General features: G+C 43.4%; 2 protein-coding genes across 5 annotated transcripts in view; one reads left to right on the forward strand and one right to left on the reverse strand.

Moving 5' to 3' along the window:
- Nucleotides 1-22,542, forward strand: part of LOC127597287 (uncharacterized) — a 339,203-nt gene that overhangs the window by 227,116 nt on the left and 89,545 nt on the right. The gene's annotated exons all lie outside the window — the stretch shown is intronic.
- Nucleotides 1,024-22,542, reverse strand: part of pdgfc (platelet derived growth factor c) — a 54,545-nt gene continuing 33,026 nt past the window's right edge. The window contains exons 3-6 of one of the 2 annotated variants that reach the window (XM_052060139.1): nt 20,762-20,942; nt 5,353-5,545; nt 4,178-4,395; nt 1,024-2,757 (exon numbers count right to left, since the gene is read on the reverse strand). In XM_052060139.1, the coding sequence (XP_051916099.1) occupies nt 2,614-2,757; nt 4,178-4,395; nt 5,353-5,545; nt 20,762-20,942 (736 nt within the window). In that variant the 3' untranslated portion in view covers nt 1,024-2,613. Of the gene's footprint in view, nt 2,758-4,177; nt 4,399-5,352; nt 5,546-20,761; nt 20,943-22,542 lie in introns of both variants that reach the window. The other variant, XM_052060131.1, reaches the window with a different exon arrangement.

The raw sequence follows: 22,542 nt of genomic DNA on the forward strand, positions 1-22,542 counted from the left end.
GATGTGTTTATGCAGGAGCATCTGGCGCCATCCCGGACGCCTCCCAGGGAACACCTGAGATGGCAAGAGCAGAATTTGAGTGTGATATATAAAAAAAACTGAGCAATACAACACTGTTTCCACATTTTTAGGGACTCTTAACATGCCATTAAAATAACTTAAAATATTCAAATTGTGTTTAAAATTCATTTTATGTCCATGTTGAAAAAGATGCAATATTTGGGCAAAAAATGAATATTAAAAATTGTCATCTTAAAAAGGGTTTAACAAATAGTTTCAACAGCACGTAAATGGATGAGATTCAATTCAATTTCTTGAAAATACAATTGAGCTCCACTAAAATAAATATTCATTCATCTTCCTAACCGCTTGATCCTCACTAGGGTCGCGGGGGGTGCTGGAGCCTATCCCAGCTGTCTCCGGGCAGTAGGAGGGGGACACCCTGAATCGGTTGCCAACCAATCGCAGGGCACACAGAGACGAAAAACCATCCACGCTCACACTCACACCTCGGTACAATTTAGAGTGTTCAATCAGCCTGCCATGCATATTTTTGGAATGTGGGAGGAAACCGGAGTACCCGGAGAAAACCCACGCAGGCCCGGGGAGAACATGCAAACTCCACAAAGGGAGGCCGGAGCTGGAATCGAACCCAGTACCTCTGCACTGTGAAGCCGACGTGCTAACCACTGGGCTACCGGGCCGCCCTTAAAATAAATACAATAGTAATATTTGTTAATAACTTTGAACAAGTTCTCTCACTTCATACATGAGATAAAAATGATTATTGAATAGTACATTTTACAAATATTTGTAAAAGTTTGTATACTGTTTTAAAACATTAACATTCATACATTAAGTATCGCTCACTGTATTTTTATTTATTTATTTAAACAGGTAACTTAAGTCACTTATTTCCAGCAGTACTCGAGGAAAGAAAAACTATACTTCACTCCATTTTTATATGGCATTAGATATTTAGATTAGGATAAATTCTGTATTTCTATGCATGACATCCACAAATATGAAATGAAAGAGTTTATTTCAGAATTTCGGTACAATAAAATAACAGTTGTTGCCCAGAGGGAGAGAAACGTAGATAAATAACTAAACATGAGTGAATGAAAAAAACATTTTAAAAAATGATACAGGAAGAAAATGAAAGCATGTCGAACTGTACAAAAAAAACCCATTGAATGTGTTTGCGCTGAAATGATTGTTTGGTTTTTTTTTGGCAGAGAAATAAATACTTGACAGGTGTAGCTGCCTCAAATGAAGCACCCACAATCTCTTTGGTAGGGGAAGAAAAGGCACCTTAGCAAGGACAAGAAGCACAAATGGAATATTTACACACGAGGGAGGCTTTGGGTTGAAAAATCCCCTCCAAAAGTATTGGAACAATGAGGCCAAATAGTTTAACTATTGGGGTTGGACATCAAAATGTTTTTCAGAATTAGATTTTCAAACATATTTACATTAAAAAAAAGTGTGTGTCGCTTTAACATTTGCCATACACAGTGGATAGAGAACGTTGGCACAAACGTTCAACACTTTGTGTGGCACAAAAAAACAAGACAGTCAATCATTTCCAAGCTATTTTCATCAATGTGACTTCTAACCTGTAGCACTCAAATGAGGAAAAAGAAGTGTGATCATGTGCTTGCACAAGTGTCCACACCCTCATAAACAGTGAATGTGGCTATGTCACATTCAAGCACATGTTAAATGGGAGTCATTACTCACCTGGCACTATTTTAAGTACCGCTGATTAACTTCAAATGAAGTCCAGATGTTCTGGTAGGCTTTTCCCCGAACCATAATGCCAAGAAAAGCCTACTAGAACATCAGAACTCTATGTGGGGGTAATCGGCGGCAACGATTGACTGAATCTAATCACAAATTTTAAATGGATGTGTACACTTGAGCAACTGCATTTTCTCACTTTGTTTGTACTCACACTATCAAAGGTTTCTGCATTTTATTTTAGTTCTCGGTACTGCAAGTCACATTATTGGTGGAAAAAGTGTTATCAATTTGTTTCTATATCATAAAAAAAAACATTTGAACAGGGGTGTGAAAACTTTATATACACTGTTGTTTTGGCTGTTTTAATTTTGCTTTGTACTGAATATTTTAAAAAAGATTCTAACAGTGTGTAAACGCATTATAAATTTTAAATATTGGGGCTGTTAAAAATTCACAAGTGTCAAAACAACAAAGAAGTTCATCAGAGGGACAAGAAGGTGAAGATACAAGCTAAAATGCCCAGACTTAAACACTATATAGTGCGCAGAAGAGGGTATTGAAGGATGTTTGTTTTCATGTCAAACCCAGTTATCATGGCGATGCAAAAAAAAAAAAAAAGGGATTAGCTTCACTGTCCCAATAGTTTTGGAGGGGAGCCAGTAGCAAAATCACTCGAACAAAAGAAACTCCCATTTCCCGTGACATCAGCTGAAAAGAGGTGAGGAACAGGCAACTCCTTATCTCAAATTGTCTTCCATCACTCCAAATAGAGGCCGGTGGAATTTGTAGTCTCAGTATTTATTCCATGACGTTCAAGAGATGGAATCTGTCCCAATCTTGGTTTTACTTTCTTCGTCCAATTTTGCTTTAAACGTGTCCGATGGGCGCGCTATTGTTGCCGTTATCGGTGTCCTTGCACACGCACGCACACTCCTCGTGGTGCTCTAAGGCCACGTCGGTCATGGACTTCTGCAGGCCTCGGCCGCCGCTGCGGTGTTTCAGCAGCAGAACCTGATGGGAAAAAAACATCATGTATTCACACAGTATGTAGATTTACATGTAGATATATACTGTATGTGCACACGTATATAGTCAACACATATTGGAAAGATGTAGACATACAGTATATACACCCCCCCCCCCCCCCCCACACACACACACACACACACTCACTGACACACACACACAACAGAATAATTTTAGTAAAAGAAAAAACAATAATATTAAAGTTGATGCATATACCCCTCAGTGGGTGCTACAGTTTTGGTTAGCAACTAAGTAAAAAAGAAATCAAATCTTAAATAATTGTAATTTTCTTTTAGTTAGATGATTTTCAATTTCCATTTTAATTTATTGGAGAATGAGTATGAGGTTGAATACAGAACATATACATACTTATGTATTTTGTAAATGTATTTTGAACGAACTGAATGAATGAATTGAAGCTTTGTGATTAAAAAAATTCTTTATTATATTTTAATCATATACATTGTTCAACAAAGATAAGGTATTGTATATTTAGATTTAGATTATTTCGTATTGGTATTTAGTGGTAGTCGTTGAGTTATAATCTTGTGATTATCCTTTTATGTTGTTTTAGGTTCCATCCATCCATCCATCCATTCATCATCTACCGCTTATCGCGGGGGCAACAGTTTTAGCAGGGAAGCCCAGACTTCCCTCTCCCTAGCTACTTCTTCCAGCTCTCCCCGGGGGATCCCGAGTCGTTCCCAGGCAAGCTGGGTGACATAGTCTCTCCAGCGTGTCCTGGGTCTTCCTCGGGGTCTCCTCCCGGTGGGACATGACCGGAACACCTCACTGGGGAGGCGCTCAGGAGGCATCCGAATCAGATGCCCAAGCCACCTCATCTGGCTCCTCTCGATGTGGAGGAGAAGCGGCTCGACTCTGAGCCCCTCCCGGATGACTGAGCTTCTCACCTTATCTCTAAGGGAGAGCCCGGACACCCTGCGGAGAAAACTCATTTCAGCCGCTTGTATCCGGGATCTCGTTCTTTCGGTCACGACCCATAGCTCGTGACCATAGATGAGGGTTGGAACGTAGATCGACTGGTAAATTGAGAGCTTCGCCCTTTGCTTACGATGTGTTATTTTCTTATTTTGAAATGATGATGATCATTGGGAATTATTGTGATAGCGATCCAGCATTATGATGAATAAAGAAACAAGTCCAATTTATATCACGTCCATTATGTTCCATTCATAAAATGAACAACTCAACACAAAAGTGTGCTGAACATGTTATCACCGAAAGGCAGTGAGAGGCAATGCTCTGAATACTGAAAAAAATTGTGAACGGGTCAATTTGACCTGGAAAACTGAAGGCTGTTCCTGACAAACAAATGGAACAAAAGAGTTTTGAAAAGACATTTGCCCAGGACAAAACTGGTTTGGATGAATTTCCTTGGGGCTACCTCGTGGTACTTTTTGGTGACGCGGGCTGGCTGGCACTGGCAGTCGAAGCAGCGGTGAGCGCAGCAGGCGCAGTTCCCGCCACAACGCCTCACCAGGAGGCAGCTGGGCCAGAAAATGGCATCGGTCCGCTTGAGCTCCTCGCGCAGCGACACGGACAGGTTGCGTGGCGTGCAGCTATACAGCTGAGATTCCTCCCAAAGCTGGTTGAGGTCAGCGCCTCCTCCAGGGGGAAAGCAAAAACAGGACGATTAATATCAGTCAATTCATGCTGTGCAGTGTTCCACCACTAAATCATCGATTGTAAAAGGATTAAAAAATTTTTTTTTACAGTAACAATGAACTAAATGAAGTTCCGCAATTAACAAAAGTTCCTCGGCATCAAGATGTCACACTTTGGCGGCAAAGCACTACTCTTGTTCTTAACTCATTTCGCCATCGTCTGTTGACACGAGATACTACAAGATGCTGATAAAGTACCAGTTTTGTCTAAATGAAGCTCCTCAAATCACATGGTCACATTTCCTTGGCAACAAGAATTCAGAGGATACCAGCCAAGCACTGGTTTTGTCTCAATGAAGCACCTCATCACCTCACCATAGTTTCTCGGCATCAAAATGGCATCCAAGTACGGCCTTTGTCTCAATAATGTGCTGAAGCTCACTTCAGCAGAGTTTCTTGCCATCAAGATGCCACAGAATGGCAGCAAAACACACCATTTGCATAAATAAAGCACCTCAACTTTCTTGGCATCAAAATGGCGGGGGAGCAATAAAATATCAGAATGACGTGCTGCATCGCATGTCTTTATAGATGCTGACACCAAGTTACCAAGGGGTGGTGGCAAAGCACTACTTTGGTCTAAATTAAACTCTTTAACCCACTTCACCATATTTCCTTGGTAGCAAGATGCCACAGATTGGTGACAAACCACAAGGCTTTTTTTTTCTTTTTTAATAATGAAGCTCTTCAAGTCATTTCACAAAGTACCACTTTTGTCTAAATAACGTACTGCAAATTGTTCAACATAAAGTCAAAGGACTCCTTTGTACCACTTGTGTCTGAATAACGTACTGCAAATTGTTCAACATAATGTCAAAGTACTTCATTGGCCGTAATGAAGCTCCTCAACCAATTCCAACATAGTTCCTTGGCACCAAGTTGACAATATATTTACCTCTGGCTTTCTTGTTATGGATGAAGGATTTGCCGAGCACGTGCCACGTCGGTTTATACAAGTCATCCATGTCGAGCTGCCAGCGCTCGGGCTCCAAGTACTTCATCACCTCCTCCACTGTTCTCAGGCCCGACACGGCAGCCGACAGCTCTTGCAGGTCCAACTGGGATGGAAGTTCGGTTCCTGCCGGAATCTGAAAAGAAATAAAGGTCTTCATTTTGGATTTCAATAAAAACAGCATTTAACTTTTTTGTCACACTTGTATGACACTTGAAAATGTGAAAAACATTGATTGGGGCAAGTTGATGCTTAAGATGATTTACATTTATAATATTTCACACAGTCACTCCTGTTGTTAGCCCACTTTTGCTCCTGCCATCCCCCGGGGTAGCATTATTTGTTTTTTCCCTGCTGTGCCAAAGGCGGACATGATTGATACTTGCACTGTCGCTTCTTCCGAAAGCACTTGGCTCGTCCATTTAAGCTTTAAGCATCAAGACCATGTATTTGCCCGCCGTGTTGGCTTTGTGCTCGGCATTAACCTTGCCTGAATGACAGCCAGGATGTAACAACACTGACAACATATGAGGAAAAAAAATGCTTCGGGCGGTGTTTCGTGTTTTGTGGCGAGTCATGAAATTTTATCGCTATGCTTTGGCTAACCAAATCTGAAATGCTGAATAAGTTAGTGGTGCCCGTTTTACCCATTTGTGGTTCAAATTTGGTAATACATTTCTTGGATGAGTTTACCTTGATCAACACCTGGAAAAGGTCAAAATTATCCTAAAGTAGACTCTTTAACTCATTCAGTACCAGCCAATTCTGGACCAAGTCTGAAAAGATGTTTAAAAACGTCTTTGGGAGTGAATGAGTCAAATGGAAATGGCAGATTTCTTGCCTCTTTGCAGGTATGGCGACTTCAGACTTTTTGTGCGTCTATTCATGATAGACCAGGCTATCAAATTTGATGTTATGAAATCAAACTGGCATCAGGGACAGAATTTCCAAACCCAACATACAAGAATATCGTGTGTTATGCCAAGTCATCAATCTTTGCTGCTATGCTCAACCTACATGCAATGACAATAACAAATGTTTCACACTTTACAGCAGTGGTCACCAACATGGTGCCCGCGGGCACCAGGTAGCCCGTGAAGACCACTTGAGTAGCCCGCCAGTGCCTGGACATTGTGATTTGCTAGTAGAAATTATGATTTAAAAATGCAAACATTGGCAGTACTGTGAGACATTTCGAAACACGATCAAAGTCTGACAATTTAAATCATCAAGTATTAAAAATAACACATCCTCATATTATTGAAGGTATTTTGGACAAATATGTTATTTCAGACGTGTATCAATTTGGTAGCCCTTCACACAATCGGTACACATGAAGTTGCTCTCACCCTCAAAAATGTTGGTGACACCTGCTTTACAGCCACCCACCTGTCTATTGTAATTTAGTTCAAATTTGGCGGAAAATCTGGCAAAATCACTGTAACATTTTGTATTTTTAAGGCCACTGTAAAATTTCCAAAGTTTGACAAAAAGGACAACTTCAAAGCAAGATGGCAGACCTGCTGTGTGCTCTTGGGCATAGCTTATTGAGAATTTCTTGTGGGGCTCCTCGTGATAGACACGCTTAAAAAATGTCATCGTGAAAGTGGCTCCACAGGCTAAATTTGACCAAAATCTCAGAAACGAGCTTTCTGTTATTCCCATTGGAGATACTAATGGGGAAATCACCTGCCATTAAGTCACACATTTACGTTCAAGAATATAGAAACCAAAACCACAAATGAATTCCTCAGCTGTCTGTGGTTAGGATGGGTTTTAGTGTTATTTTATACGAGTATTTAGAGCTGTGAATCAAAACAGTTATTTCCGATCCCTCTTAATACAAATGAGGTCAAGGAGCCTTGCAGCAAAATCCATTCATAGGGTGGCACGGCCATCTGCCTCAAAGTTAGGTCAAAGTTGTACGATAAAGCAATCAGGTCAACGAGTGTGCCCGAGCACACAGAACTGTTTCTCCCTTGATTCATTTTGGAAATGTCAAGCTCAGAAATAATTCAATAGAAAGAATAGTGTGGCCATAATCCTCGCAGGTGTGATTTTGGGGTCCATTTTCTTAGTGTGTCGGTTTGACCTTTTGCTCAGTTCACTTATCGGTATTTAAATTTTATTTGACCAGACCACGAAATAGAGAAAACAGAAATTACATTGAAAACAAAAGCATATATTGCCCAAGTAAAAAGTAATGTTGAAATGACGATGAAAAATAGCTTATAGCTTATTCAAAAATCCATCCATCCATCCATTTTCTACCACTTATCTGGGGTCGGGGGCTTTAGCACGGAAGCCCAGACTTCCCTCTCTAGCTAGCTACCGTATTTTCACGACTATAAGGCGCCATTAAAAGTCTTAAATTTTCTCCAAAATGGACAGGACGCCTTATGGTGCGGAGCGTCCTTTATATGCGGCGAGTTCCAAAATCTGACTGACAGCCGACACGCTGTTTGTATAGAGAAATGGCGGAAGTGACGGTGGCCAGGCATGAAAGAAGTCGGCCAATCAGGGAAGGGTGGGCGTGTATATATACATATATGGAGAGAGAGAGAGAGAGAGGGAGGGAGAGAGAGGACAGACAAGCTAGTCCGCCAATGGTGAAGGGTGGGCGTGTAAGTGGACGCCTCAAGCCAGTACCAACACTTGTATAGAGTGTGGCAATTAGTGATGGGAAATACGGCTCCTTTTAGGGAGCCGGCCCTTTTGGATCGGCTCCCTTAAAAGAGCCGGCTCTTTCGGCTCCCAAATGGCTCCTCAGTTTTTTAAGATTAAGAAAACCTTTATTAGTCTCGCAATGGAGAAATTCCAGATTCACAGCAGCAAAGTTATGAAAGGAAGAAGTAGAAACAACAAAAAAATAGGAGCTGCTGGAAAGGCAGCCACTCTCGCGGTGCCATTTTGAAGTAAAAAAAACAAAAAAATAACACAAGACAACACATAGGACAGAGACAGTCGTGCAATCTTCACCACTTTTCTGCATACACTTTGTTGTCTGCAGCAGTTATAGATGAAAGAGGAGAGGATCAAAGTGTCCTTTCACCAGTGGATCAGAGACATCATGCTGAAAAATGTGCACACGTCTGCTACAAGCAAAGTTTTTGTTGCTTAAATTAATTTAATACCAAAAATAACGTAATATTATGTGTAAAATGAATTACTAATGCAAAAAATAGACATTATATCAAATATTTATTATTTATATGGCTTTATTTATATTCTTCTGAACATACTCAACATGGAGTGCTACAAAAATAAAAACAAAGTACAAAGACCCATCTCAAAACAAGGTCGTCAAAAAGTTCCAATCTCTGAATGTGTATATTTATAAGATTTTAACTATTTACAGTAAAACAACATAAGTACGCTTTGAATACCACACAACAAATTATAAATTAAAATTTGTAAGCGGTACGGAAGATGAATGAATGAATGAAAACAAAAAGAAAAAGAGCAGCATCCAGGTAAAGGTTTTAGCTTGTCTTGAGCGAAGATTGGCATGAAGAAAAACCAAGTGCCTCAGCTTTGAGGGGTTGATCCTCTTTCTCCTCTCTGTTAATATTTGCCCTGTTTTGGAGAAGATTCTCTCTGAGGGGACAGATGTTGCGACAACACACAGCCAACACAAAATGGATGAAAATCCCTTGCAATCATTTACCCAGTTCCTCATCAATTGTGTTCTGTTTTGCTGGTTGTATAGCTTTTTGCATAAAGTGGCTCATAGAGCTCTGGGTTGTACATCTAGGCAGTTGTGACATTGCAGTAGCAGCAACAGTTGCAGACACACTAGCACCTTCATTAATAGCTGGTTCCCTTGCTTGTCTTTTCTCTTCAAATTGTACTGATGGGTGGACATTTCTGATGTGCCTGTGCAGGTTATTCGTGGGGCCTGATCTATGGGATATTTTAACCTTGCACAGTCTACACGCAGCCTTTGAACTATCAATTAAATTGAAATGAGTCCATGTTTCACTGCGTTTCCTATCCATTTTCTCACTTTTCCACTTTCCACTGTGTTGTTTTTTTTCACTAACTAGCTCTCTCGTCTCCTCGTCTGTCTTGTTCGCGTGCTGCTCAGTGTGCTGCTGACTGTGTGTCTCTTCTCTAACCCCTGCCCCTTCTCTAAACTGCAGGGCGTGCGTGTGTGCGTGCGTGCGTGCGTGCGTGCGTAACCCTCCCCTTCCGGCTCCCCAATGAGGAGCCGGCTCCCAATGAGGTGGGAGCCGGCTCCCATCGTTCACTTCAAAGAGCCGGCTCTCGGAGCCGGCTCGTTCGCGAACGACACATCACTAGTGGCAATGTGCATTGTTGCAAAACAACTCCGGTTTTGGTTTCTAAGAACCCCTGAAAATAAATTCGACAAAAAGACACGCCTACGAAGCTCAGTTCAAACTTAAAGCCACAGGTTATGCTTTTGGCATGCGTGCCCATCTCACAGCAGCGGTGAAAAAACAAGTCAAGCAAATGAACGCTGAGCTTGCCGTTATTCCCGGAGGCTTGACTAAAGAACTCCAACCGCTGGACATTTGCATCAACCGGGCGTTCAAAGTAAAGTTGCAAACGGCATGGGAACAATGGATGATCGGTGGCAAACACAACTTTACAAAGAGTGAGAGGCAGCGCTTGGCGAGTTACGCCACAATACGCAACAACGAGAGGGAACGCGGCGTTTTTGATGGATTACGGTACTTGCACAATTGTTCAATTCTTTCTACACACACACGCGCTGCCACCATGTTTCGCTCTGTTCTTTACTTTCAAATGTGGGAAAGCTTCACACGAGAGAAATGTTGACTTTGCTGTTGCTACTCCTTCTTTCCGCTCGGCAATGCGTAGCAACTCACACTAGCATGTGATGCATTCAATGACAACTGAGATGTGCAGTCCTCTGCTTCTGATACAGAGGATGAGGACTTTGATGGATTTCTGGGTGATGATTGATCGATAAACGTGAGAACATTGTACGATGGCTAAATAAAATACACCCGAACTCAGTTCTGCTTTCGTTGCCTTTTTAAAAACGTGTTTTTATCTTATCTGTATGTCTTGGCATGCTACCGTATGCTTCAAGCTAACGTGTTAGAGTGCGCGCATGCATGCCGTATGTTTAAGCTGGCGTATGTTTTACCAGTGTAAAACTGCGCCCATTCGTACGATGCGTCCTGTGTATGTGTAAAATACAGAAATGTCACGCATTACTGAGACTGCGGCCATTAGTACGATGCGTCGAATAGTCGTGAAAATACGGTACTTCTTCCAGCTCTCCCGGGATCCCGAGGCGCTCCCAGGCCAGCTGGGTAACATAGTCTCTCCAGTGCGTCCTGGGTCCGTCCTGGGTCTCCTGCCGAAACTAATTTCGGCCGCTTGTATCCGGCCGAAATGTACCCTATATAGCACATGACCATAGATGAGGGTTGGAACGTAGATCGACCGGTAAATTGAGAGCTCCACCCTTTGGCTCAGCTCCTTCTTGACCACGACAGACTGATGCAAAGTCCGCAGCACAGCAAATGCTGCACCAATCCATCTGTTGATCTCTCGCTCCCTGCTGCCCTCACTCGTGAACAAGACCCCAAGATACTTAAACTATTCAAAAATATGTGTTTTTAATTGAACTAAAACACATAGCAAATCATGGAAATAAAATAAAATGCATAACAATAATTGAATAGACAAATACATACAAAATGAAAACATTTTGTATGTATTTGTCTATTCAATAAAATGAAAATGAAAAACAAACAATGACAAGGACAAAAAATCAAAATAAATTAAACAAATTTTAGATTTAAGATTTAAGTTGTCTGGGGCTTTATGCCCCTGGCAGGGTCACCCATGGCAAACAGGTTCTAGGTGAAGGGCCAGACAAAGCACGGCTCAAAGACCCCTGATGAAGATTAAAATAAATGGATCCAAGTTTCCCTTGCCCGGACGCGGGTCACCGGGGCCCCCCTCTGGAGCCAGGCCTGGAGGTGGGGCTCGTTGGCAAGCGCCTGGTGGCCGGGCCTACACCCATGGGGCCCGGCCGGGCACAGCCCGAAGAGGCAACGTGGGTCCCCCTTCCCATGGGCCAAAGGGGTCGGGTGCAATGTGAGCTGGGCGGCAGCCAAAGGCGGGGACCCTGCCGGTCCGATCCTCGGCTGCAGAAGCTAGCTCTTGGGACATGGAATGTCACCTCTCTGGCGGGGAAGGAGCCCGAGCTGGTGTGTGAGGCAGAGAATTTCCGACTGGATATAGTCGGACTTGCCTCCACACACAGCCTGGGTTCTGGTACCAGTTTTCTCGAGAGGGGTTGGACTCTCTTCCACTCTGGAGTTGCTCACGGTGAAAGGCGCAGAGCAGGTGTGGGCATACTCATTGCCCCACGGCTCAGTGCCTGTACATTGGGGTTCACACCGGTAGACGAGAGGGTTGCCTCCCTCCGCCTTCGGGTGGGTGGACGGGTCCTGACTGTTGTTTGTGCATATGCACCAAACAGCAGCTCAGCATACCCACCCTTTTTGGAGTCCTTGGAGGGTGTGCTGGAGAGTACTCCTGCTGGGGACTCCCTTGTTCTGCTCACATGGGCAATGACAGTGAGACCTGGAGGGGCCTGATTGGGAGGAACGGCCCCCCCGATCAGAACCCGAGTGGTGTTTTGTTATTGGACTTCTGTGCTTGTCACGGATTGTCCATAACGAATACCTTGATCAAACACAAGGGTGTCCATATGTGCACTTGGCACCAGGACACCCTAGGCCGCAGTTCGATGATCGACTTTGTAGTTGTATCATCGGATTTGCGGCCGCATGTTCTGGACACTCGGGTGAAGAGTAGGCTCAGATGGTGGGGGAAGATGCCGGTCCGTCCTGGCAGACCCAAACGTATTGTGAGGGTTTGTTGGGAGCCTCTGGTGGAATCCCCTGTCAGAAGGAGTTTCAACTCCCACCTCCGACAGAGCTTTTCCCATGTTCCGGGGGAGGCAGGGGACATTGAGCACGAGTGGACCATGTTCCGTGCCTCTATTGTTGAGGCGGCCAATCTGAGTTGTGGCCGTAAGGTGTTTGGTGCCTGTCGTGGCGGCAACCCCCGTACTCGCTGGTGGACACCAGCAGTAAGGTATGCCGTCAAGCTGAAGAAGGAGTCCTATCGAGCCTTTATGGCCTGTGGGACCCCAGAGGCAGCTGACGGGTATCGACTGGCCAAGCGGAACGCAGCTTCGGTGGTCGCCGAGGCAAAAACACGAGCGTGGGAAGAGTTCGGTGAGGCCATGGAAGCCGACTTCCGGACGGCTTCGAGGAAATTCTGGTCCACCATCCGACGTCTCAGGAGGGGGAAGCAGTGCACCACTAACACTGTGTACAGTGGGGATGGGGCGCTGCTGACTTCGACTCGGGACGTTGTGAACCGGTGGGCAGAGTATTTCGAAGACCTCCTCAACTCCATCAACACGCCTTCCTTAGAGGAAGCAGAGCCTGGAGACTCTGAGGTGGGCTCTCCTATCTCTGTGGTTGAAGTCACCGATGTGGTTAACAAGCTCCTCGGTGGCAAGGCCCCAGGGGTGGATGAGATCCGCCCGGAGTTCCTCAACGCTCTGGATGTTGTGGGGCTGTCCTGGTTGACACGCCTCTGCAACATCGCCCGGTCAACAGGGAGAGTGCCTCTGGATTGGCAGACCGGGGTGGCAGTCCCTCTTTTTAAAAAGGGGGACCGGAGGGTGTGTTCTAACTACAGAGGGATCACACTCCTCAGCCTCCCTGGTAAGGTCTATTCAGGGGTGCTGGAGAGGAGGGTCCGTCGGGAAGTCGAGCCTCAGATTGAGGAGGAGCAGTGTGGTTTTCGTCCCGGCCGTGGAACAGTGGACCAGCTCTACACCCTGAGCAGGGTCCTTGAGGGTATGTGGGAATTCGCCCAACCAGTCTACATGTGTTTTGTAGACTTGAGAAGGCGTTTGACCGTGTCCCTCTGGGAGTTCTGTGGGGGGTGCTTCGTGGGTATGGGGTACCGAACCCCCTGATACGGGCTGTTCGGTCACTATACCACCGATGTCAGAGTTTGGTTCGCATTGCCGGCAGTAAGTCGGAATCGTTTCCAGTGGGGGTAGGACTCCGCCAAGGCTGCCCTTTGTCGCCGATTCTGTTCATAACTTTTATGGACAGAATTTCTAGGCGCAGCCGAAGCGTTGAGGGGGTCCGTTTTGGGGGCCTCAGCATTGCATCCCTGCTTTTTGCAGATGATGTGGTGCTGTTGGCTCCTTCAAACGGGGCTCTCCAACTCTCACTGGAGCGTTTCGCAGCCGAGTGTGAAGCGGTTGGGATGAAAATCAGCACCTCCAAATCTGAAACCATGGTCCTCAGTCGGAAAAGGGTGGAGTGCCCCCTCCGGGTCGGGGAGGAGATCTTGCCCCAAGTGGAGGAGTTCCAAGTATCTTGGGGTCTTGTTCACGAGTGGGTGTAGGAGGGAGCGGGAGATCGACAGGCGGATCGGTGCAGCGTCTGCTGTGATGCGGACGTTGTATCGATCTGTCGTGGTGAAGAAGGAGCTCAGCCAAAGGGCGAAGCTCTCAATTTACCGGTCGATCTACGTTCCAACCCTCATCTATGGTCACGAGCTATGGGTCGTGACCGAAAGAATGAGATCCCGGATACAAGCGGCCAAAATGAGTTTTCTCCGCAGGGTGTCCGGGCTCTCCCTTAGAGATAAGGTGAGAAGCACGGTCATCCGGGAGGGGCTCAGAGTCGAGCCGCTTCTCCTCCACATCGAGAGGAGCCTAATGAGGTGGCTTGGGCATCTGATTCGGATGCCTCCTGAGGTGTTCCGGGCATGTCCCACCAGCAGGAGACCCTGAGGAAGACCCAAGACACGCTGGAGAGACTATGTCACCCAGCTGGCCTGGGAACGTCTCGCGATCCCCCGGGGAGAGCTGGAAGAAGTAGCTAGGGAGAGGGAAGTCTGGGCTTCCCTGCTAAAGCTGTTGCCCCCGCGACCCGGCCCCGGATAAGCGGTAGATGATGGATGGATGGATGGATAGATTTAAGCAATACACATTTCAACACGTAGTCTTCTTGGATCACCTTTTTGATATTGCCTGCCCTTTTCTGAACAGTTTCCACTCTTTCCCACATTAATTTTTGCATGTGCACTAAACTCCTACATGTGCTCCTGGGATTGCTCCTGAAGACGGACGCCAAAATGAGAAAAAATAATAATAAAAACATCTGAGGCCCATCTGTGCGGTGGCTCAACGAGAGCGGCTCGTTAAGAAAGCTTGCAGTTTAGCATTTGGTTTTGCCGGAGCCTCGCTGAGATAAATCGACACAAGAGTGGAACACCGACAGATCTTGGCAGTGAGTAGCAGGAGTAGCGTGAGCGGCAAATTAGCCCAGCCTTGGCAGAGTTCAGCAACTGGAAGTCATTAACAGCATATGATTTTTGACGGCGCAATCCTCCCCCAATTAGCGGCGGAACGCTTCCTCGGCCAACTAGGACCACTGTGACTTTTAACAGCTGCCAATTAAGACACAAACACACAAGCCAAAACGCTCTATTGAGTTTGAAGGGTATCCTTTGAAAGATGATCGGAAACATGCAAGAAATGGCCAAAAAGTGCCTAACATGGAGTCTTCAAACCAAGATGGTGGAGTCCTGTGTTTTTTTAGGGCATCATTTCTTCGACTTTTTTGTGGGTCTACTCATGATAAACATGTCCACCAAATTTCATGTTGGTGATTGAAATTGTTTCCAGGTATTGGATTTTAAAACTGAATTCATTTTCAAATGTTGTAGAGCTGTACTACATTTTCACATCAAAATGGCAGACTTCTTGTGTCTTTTAAAGGAAAGGTTTTTGTGGGTCTACTCGTAGTAAACATGGCCACCACATTTAATGCTGCTAAGTGAAACTGGTTGCAGGGGCTTCCGTTTCAAATTCAACTTGAAGTGCACATTTTAAGGCAAGTCATCAAACTTCTGTGCTGCTCGCTGCCATGCCAATTCAAACAAAAATGACACACCTTCACCTTTAAGGGCATGAGAACTTTTTTGTGCATATACTCTTGGTAAAAAATGCTTCCCAAATTTCATGCTGCTAATTGAAACTGACACATGGAGCTAAATGATAAATTTCAATTTTAAAGAGTTTTATAGTATGTCATCAAACTTCACTGCCATCCCTATACTTTTCAAACCAAAATGGCAGGCTTCCTGTGTCGTAAGGTACAGCTTCTTGAGAATTTTTTGCACGTCTACTCATGGTAAACACCAATCCATCCGTCTTTTCTGATCCGCTTTATCCGCACCAGGGTCGCGGGGCGTGCTGGAGCCTATCCCAGCCGTCTTCGGGCAGTAAGCGGGGGACACCTGCAAAACTTCATGTTGCTGATTGAAAATGGGCAACATGGGGCTGAAATTTGAGTCAACTTATTAAAATTCACTGCCACGCCATGCTTTTCAAACCAAAATGGCAGACTTGCTGTGTCTTTTAGGGCATTTCTTTTTGTGACATTTTTTGTTGTTGTAGGTCTGTTCATGATTGACATGCCCACCAAATGCCACAGGAAAAGTAAAACTTGAGTGGGGGTTTCATTTTCAAACTCAATTTCAAAATTCATATTTAATTGTACAAGAGCTTAGGATGAGTTCCCTGGAACTAACTAAAACAAGGTTAAAATGGCTTCTTGAGAGGTTTGTTTGTTTGTCTACTCATGACAGCAAGTTTTGCCCTCATACAGTGGTGCATATTTTCTGCTGGCTAAAATGATGACAACTTGTCCGGAAAGGGTCTATTAAAACACACGTGGACAACTCTTCGCCGTTCTCAAGCTCTGGCGAACCACTTTTCTGTAATCCGCTTCGCTTCCATTAAACCACAAAGTCTATTGTGCATGAAATCATGTGGCTGTGTGTGGGGTTTTTTTTCTGCCCCATTCACGGTCTGCAATTAAGGTTGGCGTAAAAACAGCCTCGGCTGTTTTATCAACTCTTGCCTTAACATCAGTGGAAACGGCTGACATGGATGTGACTTGCGTGAAGTAATGAAGTACAAATTGTATACACTGACACTTAGCCTTACAAATTATGAGAATTCAGTTTTCTTTATCTATTATAAACTTCTAAAAGAAATCTCAAAATGTTTAATGTTTTTTTTTTTTTTTAAATTTAGAAATCTCCACAATTTTGTGGAACCCATATGTGCAAATTTACAGATCTTATACCACTGGACACTGGACCGGTGGTTAGCGTGTCGACCTCACAGTGCAGAGGTACCGGGTTCAATTCCAGCTCCGGCCTCCCTGTGTGGAGTTTACATGTTCTCCCTGGGCCTGCATGGGTTTTCTCGGGGTACTTTGTTTTCCTCCCTCCCATGTTCCAAAAACATGCATGGCAGGCTGATTGAACACTCAAAATTGTCCCAAGGTGTGAGTGTGAGCGCGGATGGTTGTTCGTCTGTGTGTGCCCTGCAGGGTCCCCTGCCTGCCTACTGCCCGGGAAATGAATTGAGAAGTGTCTTTTAAACCAAAGTCGTGCTCTGCTACCATCTCATAGCATGTTGGTGCTAAGGAAGTACGTTAAAGTGAATCAAAGTGCTGCATTTAGATAAATGGAGTGTTCCGCTGCTATCTTGTAGCATACTTCTGCTAGGAAACTATGTTGACATTAATATTAGTAACTTCATTTGGACAAAATCTCTGATCTTTGGCATCTTGATGCCAAGGACCTGTGTGGGAATGAATTAAGAAGCGCCAAAAGTACGGGAAGTACTTTTTTTTCTTTACTTAAGTAAAAGTTGAATTTGTTGAATTATTTAATCCTTTTCTGTATTCCTATTTATGTGGATAGAGTGAGTACATTTTCCATCTCTGCATTTTAGAGGCTGTGCTTTTTCACTTTGACCAGAATTATTATTTTGCAAATAGTATCTGAAGTAAAGAATGCGAATACTCTTGCTGCCTCTGCATTTCAGTATCATAGTCTGAGTACTTTTGCACTGGTTTCAAGTGTCTCCTCCTCATCATTCTTCTTGGTGTTTTAACAAGCCGCCTGCCAAAAATGGCATCCTGTCAATGACAGAGCGGCTCTTGATGGGCGCCTGTGTGGCTTCCTGTGGGTTCCGGTAGCTGGGAACAGAGCGCCGCTGTTCCTCTGCTCGAGGTTCAAAGAGAAGACAGGAGGGGTAACATTTTCACAAAGTTTTCGCAGTGGAAGTTGGGTACGTTTGCTTGGTGGGGGTGCCCTGGCAACTGGCACTTAGCACAATAGAAATACACAATGACTAGAAATGATAACGGTGCAACTAAAACATAGAAGAAAGAAAAAAACGTGAGCGCAAAATTTGTCCGGACTTCACAAATAAAAACTGTGACTTGGAACATCTTTTCTCCCAGTTTCCCTGTATGCAACACAAACATCCAATCACATCCCGTAAGAAAAAGGAAGACTATAAATAATCTGCAGGATAAAGAAAATGTCCACGCCACAATCCGCACACCACAATTGGTCAGAACAATTGAGCGTCACTTTTCCCAGTTTTGTTGAATGCCACACGCAAGCCGCATACATCAATGACTACTCTATGAGCATTCTGATGCTCTTGTTTTTCGCTCTTATTATGAAATGAGTGATGTCCACTTTTCCCAGTTTTAATGAACACAGCACGTGTGCTGCACATAGTAGTTCCTGCTTTTACTGTTTCTTTTCACCCTCTTTACTATTGTCCTGACAAGATGAGATGTCCCCTCTTCACAAATTTCGTGAAGACAGCACAATGTCCAATCAGATCGTTCTGGAGTTCTCAAATCCCTTTCCCAATGTTCTTCTTTCTCAATGTGAGCTGCACATACCGTTTTTATTAGATCCTTTTCATAGTCTTTTCACCCTTGATTATAAATGACAGATGCACCATTGTGACATCGTCCCATGTCGCTTTAGGACTTAAAGAAAGGTTAACGGAAAGGTCGCGCAAGACTATCAACCTTGCAATATTAAAGTGAAAAAAGAAACGGTCCCTGTATAGATAGTGTATTTCACAGAGCTAAAAACAGAGAGACATTATCCTCCAAGTAAGATCCGCTATATTACTTGTAGAAGGCTAAAAATGATGGACAATTTAAAAAGTATTCCAGTCTCTCTGAATTCCTCCTTTCATTCCCTTGACGAGAAACTTCATTCCCTTCATAAGATCTGCGCTTTCATAGGGAACAATAACCTTTCCATCATCTAGATGGAGAACTGGAAATGGTGCAGGTGGAAGGCATTCATGGGAGAACTTGGTGCAAAAGTTCATTTCTTGGTCTTTTATACAATGAGAAGCAAGCAGAAATAAGAAATAAACCAGTATTTTAACAAATGACATAAAACAGGGGTGCCCAAACCTTTTGGATCGAAGATCTACTTTTCGATCAACTAACCTCCCGGGATCTACCCGTACCAGCATGCGCGCTCACACACACACACACACACACACACACACACACACACACACACACGCACACACACACACACGCACACACACGCACACACACGCACACGCACGCCATGATGAGAAACAGACTACTGAAACTGAGGCATGCGATGCACTTTTGCAGCCTGTTAACTATCGTAGCTAACATGTACCGTGTTAAAGTGCTTCACTAGGCCCTCCTAGATTCCTATTCTTTGCCGGTGCCCTCTGTGAATTGTACACGAAGCAAACTCTGAATGAGAATAATGACGATAAAAGATGGAGTGCAACAGTTCTGATCACAAGCTGCAATTGCAGACTGCTGAGAGCTAACAACTTCCGGTGACGTAATCACGCGCCACCGTAAATTCAAGATTTACCTGCTTTATTTTATTTTTTAAATATTTTTGGGGTGAAAATGAGACTGATAAGATGATTAGGGTGCAGTGTACATTAACACAAAAAATATATATTACTAACATATGCAAAGACACACAAACGGTTGTTTGTTTGTTTGTTTTTCTCCTCGACACTCCTCGGATCTACCTGGGACTTGTCTTAGATCTACCGGTAGATCAGGATCGACCTAATGGGCACCCCTGATATAAAATAACACATTATTTTATCAAAAAATAAAGGACACAATGAATCAAAAAAAATAGAATACAACTATGTGAAAATGAAATGAAAATATTTCAAATACAGAAAACATTAAAAAGCTGCAAGCAAATAAATACATTAATTCATTCATTTTCCGAACCGCTTTATCCACACGAGGGTTGCAGGGGGTGCTGGAGCCTAACCCAGCTGTCTTCGGGTGGTAGGCGGGGACCGGTTGCCAGCCAATCGCAGGGCACACAGAGACGAACAACCATTCGCGCTCACACTGAGGGACAATTTGGAGTGTTTAATCAGCCTGCCATGTATGTTTTTGGAATGTGGGAGGAAACCGAAGTACCCGGAGAAAACCCACGCAGGCACGGGGAGAACATGCAAACTCCACACAGGAAGGCCGGAGCTGGAATCGAACCCGGTACCTCTGCACCTCTGAAGTTGACACGCTAACCACTCGACTACCGGGCCACTAGATAAAATACAACACAAGTAAAAAAAAAAACAAGAAACGAATAAAACTATTATACTCAAAAATATAACAACATTAGAATCAAACATTAGAATTTGAGTGCAACAAACTATTAAAATGCGAACAAAATGCAAAGAATAATTTTCAAATAATAAAACAAAAAAATGTGAAACAGAAATAGAGCAACATCAAATTGATGATGAATTCATAAAATATAACTCATAAAATTGACATGTAAGATGTACAATTCTAAAATAAATCAAATGGAAATTCTAATATAAAAAAAGATCAATTTGAAAATTAAGTGCCGCTAAAAAATTCAAAAAGATATTTAGACAAGAAAAATCAACAAATATACATTACAATTAAGTGAATATTCTGCAAATATACAAAACCCAAACAAAATAAAAGTGCAAATAAAAATGGATAGAATACAACTCATACAAATGTGTACTATGTAATAATGAAATCAAAATTACCTCGAGATCTAAATAAATAGAACTGATTGAAGTGAATTTTAGGTAATCCTGTTTTTCTGAAGATTTAAATCCTACCCCAGTAATGGTGACATTCTGGTTTTATCTGCATGATTAAACTAATGAGCTGTTCCGTTCCTGTGCAACTTCCATGAACAAAATAAACACGTGTTGCTTTTTAATTTGTCATTCAGATAGATGGAACCAGAATTGGAAAAATATAATTGCAAATTTTGTGAACACATTAGACTGTTGTTGTTTCCACCTCAGCTCCCTCATGAAGTGAAATTAAAGCACAAAGAGAGTTTTTGACCGTGGTCTCAAATGACAATTGACATGTTTCTGTTGCCGTGATGTGATTCTTACCGCTGGCTGGATGGAGTAGCGGATGAGGAAGCCCGGCTCGGATGGGAAGTACTCATCCGAGACGAAGCGTACGCGGACCTGATTGCCTTTGGTGAGGTGGGCCGCGGGGGCTGCCTGCAACCCACACCAGCGGCCCAGGATGCTCCCATCGGTCGGATCCTCCAGCTCAACAAAGTCATACCTCAAAAACACATCACATTCTATTTTAACGGAAACTGCAAGCATGACAGCTGAATAGATACAAATTGTTGTATAATTTACTTTAATCTAGAGTGGGAAAAAAAGTAAAATATTACAAGATGCTTACTGCACAATATAGAGTATGGCCACTATATCTGGATAGATGGATGGATAAATGTATATTACCTAAATGGATGGATGTGATAGCAAGGTATATAGTTAGCTAGCTCGCTAGGTAGATAGCTAGATAGCGAGATAGCCTCTTTGTTGCCCATTAAAAAACATCACATGCCTGCACCCACAGGTTGCCTCACAACCCGAAGGCCCTGCGTTTGATCGCTGCCTCCTCCACGAGGTGACGCATCAAAGCGTCCTTGTGCAAGGCAATGACCTCCAACCTTTTCTGCCACCAACATCTGTGCCGGAAACGTCTGCGGAACAGTACTCATAAAAACACTCATAAAAGGAGTGGAGGTGGCATAGCGATCGATCAATACCAAGCTATCCCATAATAAGCAGCAAACACAGCGGAGTGGAAGTATTCCAGCACTTTTTGTGGCGACAGATGGCTCATCAATAATGCAGCAAGTGTGGATCATTAAGTGCTTTTGAACAGCAATAGAACAAATTGGCTGACATCTCGAAGCATCTCGAAGACACTGTAAGGGCAGAGACGGCTCAATATAATCCATCCATCGGCCATCCATGACCTTACAAGAGAAAATAACATGTAAAACACACACAAACAGCTGATTATTCATGAAGACCACCACCGTGCGCAATAGAAAGAAACAGAAGCGACGACAAACATGGAATGGAGGCGATCTGTTCTTCTAAACCTCTCGCATGTCAGAATGTGCAGACAAGAGCATTGTGAGTGGAATGTAAATGTGCGTGCATGTGGCTGTGTGTGTGTGCGTGTGTGTGTGTGCAGATGATTGGATGCTGCATTTATCCTGCGGCATCCTGGGACGCAATTGAATGCCTCAGGCCCTCAGTCGGACTGGCTTGACCCCAGGAAAAAAAAAGGCGCTCTTATTCGCTCGACGGGTGCCAGGATGCTGATTACTTCATGCTACGTCCACACGGATGTTTTCGGGAGATTTTTTTTTTAATGATTAATTTTTTTGCTGTGTGTGAAAGGAAAGGAAAACAATGTTGCATCTTTTCTTTGAAATGTCGTGCAAGGGTCTTCTTTTGAAAAAATGTTACCATAGAAACATTAACCCTAGAAGACTTAAATGTCTTTGTGTCTTCTCTTGTATGCAATTTTAAAAAATTCTGTTGAAAGGGTGAACATTTACTCATTGTAGGGTTAATAACGGGGATCTCAACATCATCATTATTGATGTATTAAGAGAACATAATGTTGAAGTATTTAGTAAGGTTTGAGATTCCAGTTGTTTTATGGAATAAAAACTTTCTGAACTGGAAATTTGAAAATAAAGTATCAGTAAAATATGGAGTTCATATACATTTGTAGATACATATTAATTTTATTTAATTTCATTTGTATAATGCGTGTTGAGTTTCAAATATTTTTCAATGTAGGTTTAAGACATTTTTTTGATTAAAGAACTTTTTGAAAATATATTTAATAT

The sequence above is a fragment of the Hippocampus zosterae genome, chromosome 1 (genome assembly GCF_025434085.1).
Source record: "Hippocampus zosterae strain Florida chromosome 1, ASM2543408v3, whole genome shotgun sequence".
Classification (NCBI taxonomy): domain Eukaryota; kingdom Metazoa; phylum Chordata; class Actinopteri; order Syngnathiformes; family Syngnathidae; genus Hippocampus; species Hippocampus zosterae.